This window comes from Argopecten irradians, chromosome 10 (genome assembly GCF_041381155.1).
Source record: "Argopecten irradians isolate NY chromosome 10, Ai_NY, whole genome shotgun sequence".
Lineage (NCBI taxonomy): Eukaryota > Metazoa > Mollusca > Bivalvia > Pectinida > Pectinidae > Argopecten > Argopecten irradians.
The window spans coordinates 20,810,659-20,818,694 of record NC_091143.1 but is presented as its reverse complement, the minus strand read 5'-3'; the positions used below and the strand labels follow the sequence as shown (position 1 = coordinate 20,818,694).

The 8,036-nt window shown below is 33.9% G+C and overlaps 1 protein-coding gene across 2 annotated transcripts; it reads left to right on the top strand.

Annotated features, from left to right (window-relative positions):
* The first annotated feature begins 923 nt into the window (after positions 1-923).
* LOC138333369 (uncharacterized) lies at positions 924-6,933 on the top strand. Of its 2 annotated transcripts, XM_069281711.1 has the most exons (4): positions 924-2,108; positions 3,171-3,274; positions 3,626-3,752; positions 4,231-6,933. In XM_069281711.1, exons 3-4 carry the CDS (start codon positions 3,681-3,683, stop codon positions 5,059-5,061), a joined length of 903 nt encoding a protein of 300 aa, XP_069137812.1. In that variant the 5' UTR covers positions 924-2,108; positions 3,171-3,274; positions 3,626-3,680; the 3' UTR covers positions 5,062-6,933. The 2 variants fall into 2 exon arrangements, with proteins under 2 accessions (XP_069137812.1, XP_069137811.1); XM_069281710.1 differs by lacking the exons at positions 924-2,108; positions 3,171-3,274 and having other exon boundaries at positions 3,281-3,752.
* Positions 6,934-8,036: the final 1,103 nt, after the last annotated feature.

The window sequence follows — 8,036 nt, the reverse complement described above, 5'->3', positions numbered from 1 at the left end:
AGGTTTTCATATCACACTAGATAGGAAAAAAATGGGGTCCTTCTGCTCAAACTCCAACCAGGGTAGCTTTATTGAAATCAGGCGCATTTTGCACTAAAAAAATCCTGAAATTCTAATGTTTTTACCTATTCATTATCAAAATTGATATTTTGCACCTAAATCTCAATACGAGTTTCCAAATTCATATCATTCATGGTTATCTAGGAATAATTACCTGTCAGAAAACATTTTTACTTTTGAAAGTCATAATTAGCCAGCCAATCAGCAGCCGGGTTAAAATTTCCACTCCCTGTATGCTGAGCGCTTAGAAGAAGCAGATCTACCACTTTTATAGACTTTGGTGTGTCTCGGAATAGAACCCAGAGCCTTCCTCACATGGACGAACGCTCAACTTAAGGCCAAAAGTGAAGGCGGTGCCAGGGGGGAGGACATTAGGAAAGATAAAGTCAGATAGGAAGAAAAGAAAAGATAAGATCCTAAATTTAGTCGCCTTTTACGATCATGCACTAGAAGCACAAGGTACAATAGCCTCTATTCACGCGAATCAACTTCCGGTTTCCGAAACGAGGCTGAGAGTGCTTCCTTAACAATCATGGACGCGACAGAAAGCGAGCGGAAACTGAAAACGAATTTTCATTGTTGCGTTCCGCATTGCAACGGAGACAGCAGAAGACACCCCAGCCTATCTTTTCATCGTCTTCCAAAGCATAAGGATGCCAAGAGGGAGTGGGTTGTGAAAATCAGGCGTGATGAGGGCCCTGATTTTCGGGTTAATATTTATCTGTACAGTACTGGCAGACGACTCGCTATCGCATGTGCATTTATATGGTTACTCACGAATTTTCAAAATTAAAGTCATATTAAGATAAAAGATGCTAACCATGCATCATTTCACAAAATATTTCTTGCAAATTGGTGTGTTGTCGTAAAAATACACAGGCGATGGCGAGAATTACAATATACAATGTAACTGTACAATAACAATGACAGCATCAGAACACGACGGGACTCTTTTCTATAATTACGTCGTGTCCGACTCCAATGTTGCCCGTCAGAAGTTTCTTTAGATCTACATCGTACATGTTTTTGGATTTGTATACACTTAGGCCTACCTTATCTACAGGTACATGACAGGAGCTTGACGTAGTGTCAATATTAAATATAACATGTTAGATTGTACACTGTACAGTACAGTGAAAATATATAAAATAGATACCTACTACGGTATATAAAAACACTGTTTATTGTTTAATGTATGTTTATGCTATATATTATTGACAGAACAGCAATCTCCTGTGGTCCTTGCCTACAGATATATCTGTTACACTGTATATACAGTGTATTTATGATTCTTTTTTTTTATATATAATTAATTAGGTGATCCACATTTTATAGATGTAAAGCACACCTGTAACTCGTAAGCCAAAGATCTAGATCCACTATATAGACTAACATATACATACGTGTATGGTTGATTGTATATTACCGGCATGATAAACACCTACAAATCATACATTAATGTACATGTTTATGTGTAGGTAATTGAAATACATAATAGGAATGTAGACAGAGATGAACTCACTCCACAAATGTTAGAGGTATAGCACAGCCGTACACGTATGAATCCTGAGGTTCAATTTCAACAGATTTTATTTCATAAAAAGTATGGAAAGTGATCAAACTACAGGCTAAGCCTATACAGGTTCTTTCTCAGAAGCTTAGGTTATTGCCCGTCATAAGTTTCACAATGTTGAGATCTAATATTAATAGATTAGCAGATGAGAGTCAAATCACCCAGAGGATAATCAACTGTTTACCTTTTTACAGTCCGCTTAACAATGAATTTATAAACTACCATTTGCCCCATATTTCATGATCAATGAACAATTTAAAAAATATAAGGGCTATGAGGATCAAGATATCTTTTCTCAGAGAGCATGTTCAGCTGTATAAACATAGTTATGTTATGTTTTAACATGTGATTTGATACTATTGTCTTATACATATGAAGTATATTAAATGCCGTAATTTTTCCTTGTAGGTTACAGATTCAACTGTTGTGTGCTCAAGGCATTTCAAAACAGAAGATATTGTGAAAAGTTTGACTGGTAATTGAATTTAAATCATGTGATAATACATTTAACTTATATTATGTTTAAAGGTTATTTTTTTAAAGATAATTATTTGAATGAGTTTGACTCAACATATAAATGTCAGGTTGAACTAGAGATGAGTCAGAGGACCAAATTGTTATACTTTTACTTTGTATTCCCTACTGTACACTCCTTCGGTCTGAAACTTCAAAACTTTTAATATATGTTGACAGAAAACTTGTTTATCAAAAGTGCATATAATAGCAAATAAGATTAATGCAACAATTTCAAACTTGAAATCAATTCTACAAAGTATAGATTTGTAGCGGGATTGGACTGGGTGGATCATCCATGACCAGGTACCTCAGTCTGAGTCGGTAGAGCACTCAGCTATTGGTCAGAGGGTCTCGGGTTCCAAGCCTGGTCTGGCCGGTACATTTCTCCTCTCCTGTTACAGTTTTTTTATTAGTTTAACGTCCTATAAACAGCCAGGGTCATTTAAGGCTTGCAACTCAGAGGCGGAGGGCTTGTGGTAATATGTCGAGCCACCTGTTACAAATTCATGAATTCCTAAAGAATCTCAATCAATACTTTTCTAGTATTCTATGATTGCACAGAACGAAAGAATATTGGTGAAAAAAAAAAATTGCATCCTGGGTACAGAATCTGTTGACAAAGTTTTCAGTGGGTTTACTCGACTAAATTGGCTGAGTGAGCTACAATTAGTGAATGTGACATAAACAGTCAACATTTTTCGGGTGAAAAAATAATATGTTTTCACCATAAAGGAATATAGAGAAAACAAAGTAAAGGTATATCAATTATGATAATCCTAATTGGTCCTCAAAACTACAATTTAATTTGAGTTATATTAGTAACACATTTCATAATATGCTTTTTAACTTGTTAAGTCATAATTTGATCACATCATTGACAAAGTTTGACAATTTGACATTACTAACTCATAATAGGTAGAGTAATTTAATTTTAGAATGATCATTATTGCCATATTGTTTTTGCTTTCCTTCAGTAACTCATTTGAATAAATAAAATTAATTGTCTTCGAAATATTTTCAGGATTACGTAAATTGAAGAAAGGGACTGTTCCTTCCATTTTTTCCCTGGACTCCAGACAATGTGCTTAGAAGATCTCCACGAAAAAGAACAGCAGCTAGTGACAGGTTTAAACTCCTTAATTGCACTGATCATGTACTGATAATCATGCAACCAGGTTTGATTTGCAAATTCAAATAGAAGCATTTAAGCATTGGTTGTGATATTTTTGACATGCATTTGTGTGTAACATATATTGGGAAATCTAGCATATCCAATGGTCTATAGGTATTGGGCAATGGCAATGTACATGTAAATATTTTGAAAAAAAAAATCTGAATTTCTTCAAACTTTTTAACTAAAGTACAAGACATTCTGCCAATGAGAAAATTACTAACACATGAGGCTTATGAAACTGCAGCAGCAGGTGTGCTCAGTGGGCTGTATATTTTATGTAAATGTACATTTTTTCTTTGCAGCAATGAAGGTTATACAAAAAAAAGTACATCTGTAACTGAGGTAGCACATTCAACTATGCCAACTAATCCCCCTAGTGTGGAGCATGACTACTGTGTCGAAAAGCCATCAAAAGATGAAGATATTGAGGTATCAGTAATTTGTTATCCATATTAGATATTATTATGTCCATGCTTTATATTTTATTTCACATCAATGCATTTGAAATTATGCTAATTGGTATCCACCCACTGACATATAATATAGGTAAGATGGTTTGTTATGTACACAAAACAGGCCGCTGTAACCTTCGATTTAACTTTGACTTTCAATTAAGAAAAAAACTTATACCACTTGTACATCAGATTGTATTATGTATATTATATATTTTGTTACCATGTATATGAGTAAAATACATGCAGTTTTATAACACATATGGTAAGGGAAATTCATGTGATTGTCTTGTTAAAATGGATTTATGAACTCCAGATTATAAGTAGATACCACACATAGGAGCAGCTACTCGTGGTAAGAATAATTCCATTTTAATTGATTAAAGGCACTATATAAAATATAGCTTACTTTCTATGATATTGAAATTGTATTGACTTTTTGTTTTACTTTCCAGGAGATGAAGATCCATATTGAAAGGCTGCAACAGAAGGTTACAGAACTCACCAGTAAAGTGGAGAAATTTGGGATTCAGAAATTTTCAGCTAATCCAGACCTAATCAATTTTTATACTGGCTTCACTTCATATGAAATTTTTTGTACTGTTTATAATGTTATCGAACCAACAGCTTCTAATATGATTCGGTGGACGCAGATTCAACGAAATTGCAATATTAATACTAATCCTTTTAGAATTGAATCATTATCATATGTAGATCAGTTTTTTATGTTTTTGTGTAGACTACGACAAGGATTTTTTGAAGAAGATTTAGCTCAACGTTTTAGTGTTTCGCAGAGCACTGTAAGTCGTATTATCATAACATGGAGTAACTATTTATACTGCATTTTAGGTTGTATACCAATTTGGCCAACAAGAGCTATTGTTCAGAATTTTCTGCCAGATTGTTTTAAACAAACTTTTCCTGATACTAAAGTAATTTTAGACTGTACAGAAATTCGTGTTCAGACTCCCAGTGCAAAAGTTCTAAATTCTCAAACTTATTCTAATTACAAATCTCACACAACTTTTAAAGGTCTGATTGGTATAACTCCAAATGGAGCTGTTTGTTTTGTTAGTAGATTGTACACTGGTAACATATCAGACAAAGATATTACCCAACGTAGTGGTATTTTAGATTTGTTAGAAGCAGGTGATGAAGTAATGACAGACAAGGGATTTTTGATACAGGATTTATTAACTCCAATCGGAGCAAAATTAGTTATTCCCCATTTTTGGGAAGCAAAGGCAAATTTAGTAAAGAGGAAGTCACCAGAACACAACAAATAGCAAGGTTGAGGATACATGTTGAACGGGCAATAAGAAGATGTAAAGAATACCATATTTTTGATCAAGTTGTACCTTTGTCAATTGCTGGAACTGTGAGCCAGATTTGGACCATATGTTGTTTACTCACAAATTTTCAAGGAAAGTTATTTTAACTTTAACAAAATTTATCCTCATACTGAATTATGTATACTTAGCTATTCAGTAACTATACAGTATCATAAACAAAACAAAAATTGTGATTGGTGTTTAAGAATACTTTTACATAGATATAATGTTCTATGCTTGTTTGTTGACTATCAATTCCTTTGTTTTAGACAAATATAAGTGGTTGGAAACTATGTCTAGATATTTGGTAATACCAATTGAAGGGTAAAATGTATGTATTTTCCACAAAACATGCATGCTGTATTTTACTTCAATTATCAGGCATTTTTTTATTTGCCTTTGACACGTTCAATTTTTTTCTATGCAATATTCAGTTTTTAACACACTGGGGTGAAAAGTAGCTGAAATAGAACATGTCTAGCTTGATCTTCATCTCATCCCACTTCCCTTGGTTGAAATTGATTCTCTCTAAATGATAATCATTTCTGCACATTACAAACAAATCACACCACTTGGCACCTGTGAGGCCCATTTGACCCATGATCTGATAATAGTAGTCATGTGTACTCTTCAGTTTGTATGTATTATCCACCAAAGATAAATACTTCAGATCTGTAATAGAATCTGCGTTTGGACATTTTATTTCTAAAAGTCCATGCATGGGGGACACAGATGGATCAATGACTTTTCTGTCTGGTGAAGTTCCTAAATGACTACAGGAAGGATTTATTACTAAACCGGCTTGGTATACATTGTTACCCGTTATTGTTGAATAAGATTCTGCGGCTTCCTGCTCATGTTCAATGCCAAATTTCATAGCAGCTGTTTGCACTCTTGTGCCTCTAAGTAAGGTTTCTGCAAGAACGGTATGATCTTTTTTTTCTTGTGCAAACACGTTTAAACACTGATGACGTTAATCTGTATTTGCGAGCACTTTTCCAGTATGGATTTTTTGATTGTTCTAGAGTGTTTTTTTCTATATCAATACTGTCAGGTGTTGTTACAGCTAATCCTTGATACACATGCTGTTCTCCCATTTTCAACACAACTGAAAGACTATTATGACTCTCTGGCAATTCATAAGGAGGGTATGTTGGAAAGTTTGGGTGCTTAATAATGTTTGTGTTATGAGGAGATATCTTCTGCTGGTAGGACAAAACTGATCCCTTGGGGACAGGCCCAATTTTCGAGTCTGTGATTTCAACATTCTCCATTGTTTTTTGGTAATAAAGTTTTTAACTGTACATTGGTAGATTCCAGTTGTGTAGAAAGATTGGTGAAAATACTTGCGAATGGGATGGGTTGTTGTATTGGACAGTAGAATTTGGATTTTACACCATCTGTTCTCTTTCGTTTCAAATTTGAAATTTTTTGAACAGTTATATCATCGACAGCCTGTGGTGCGACACCTTGCATACGCTGGGGAATATGCCATGTTTGAGGCATTGATGTTTTTGAAGCAACACATGGAATGGTTTTTAGGCTAAGTTTTTGATAATGATTTAATGTAAACAATAAACCGAGGATATGGCTGCATTGGCCTGAGCCTGCCTTACATGTGCAGTTTGAATTTTGAATCGAAGAATTCGAATCCAAGGTCAAATGTAGAGAATGAGGGGGGTCATGTTTCCTCATTGAAGGAAAGCACTTTCCTTTTATGTCGCACCCTAATCCTGTCGATAATGGTCTCACTGAAACAGCACAAAAGAAAATAAATTTATCAAGAAAAACAGATCCTTAGTTTAAAAGAAAATAGGAAGTAAATAAAGAAAATAGGAAGTAAATAAAGAAAAAAAATAAAATGAAATGAAAGTTTTGTGGTCATTGTGATAAAATATAATTAAGCTTTTTGCCTGTGTGCTGCTTGAATGGGATAAATGTTGTATTTATATGTTGAATGTTTATTGGAATTTTTGGTATTACATAATGCAGAACTCGGAACTGGCTACACATTTATTAATGTCATACGGAAATTATTAGGAGTTAACATGGACTAGGTTTTGTTCAGAGCTAGAGTCTGTCTGTGCTCTGTTCATTATCATCCTCATTGTGTAAACTTACCATTCAAACAGTTTGTTTTCATTAACTGAAAGCCCCGTGATACTGATATTTGGTCTGTAGACTGCTGGAATGCTACCAAGTTTGTTTAAATGAATGACCTTGACCTTCAATCAAGACTTTCTGTCAATAAAATCCTTAGAGGTGTAGTCAGATGACTGTTAAGGCACATTGAGTCTCTTGTTTAGATTTCTAACTTAAATTCATGGAAAGTTGTTATTCCAAGCTTGACATATATAGGCCTAATTATTTTTGTTTTGTGTCAAATGACTTTGTCTATTGTATTAACCTACTCGGTTACCATGATAGTGTAACTGGCTATTCTATGTTTTGATACCTAGAGATGTTCCACTGCTGACAAATGGTATTTTTTCTCTATCAAAAACAGGAGAAGACGTATAAGTTTTTTTCTTAAGTTACAAAAGTTACTAACTTTACACCATTACCACATTGAAAATTTTGAGCTTCTAATTTAAATTTATGTAATTGTGTCCCAAAAAAATCAATGGCACTAGGTCCTACATGTATATGGGATGAGGTACTAGCTGATCGCACATGCACCAAATGCGAAATTATTTTTACATTACTTTTTGTGTTATTTATACAGATATATATACAATCAAACACCAATTATTGTTCAAATGATGAGTATGGTTTATGCTCTGTCAGCAGTGGAGCATCTTTAAATGAAACAGTTTTTTATGTAAAAATGAATTCCATAATCTTGTTTAGTTCCAAGTTATTACATGTATTATATTGTAATAGGTCTACTACACTGATACTTCCTGAAGTATTTTAAAAATAAATTTAGA

Bases quoted from the DNA above. Each gene is read 5' to 3' on its own strand.
- LOC138333369 (XM_069281710.1), top strand. From the start codon at position 3,528: ATGAGAAAATTACTAACACATGAGGCTTATGAAACTGCAGCAGCAGGT. The intron at 3,753-4,230 runs GTATCAGTAATT...TTTACTTTCCAG, and splicing joins CAAAAGATGAAGATATTGAG to GAGATGAAGATCCATATTGA.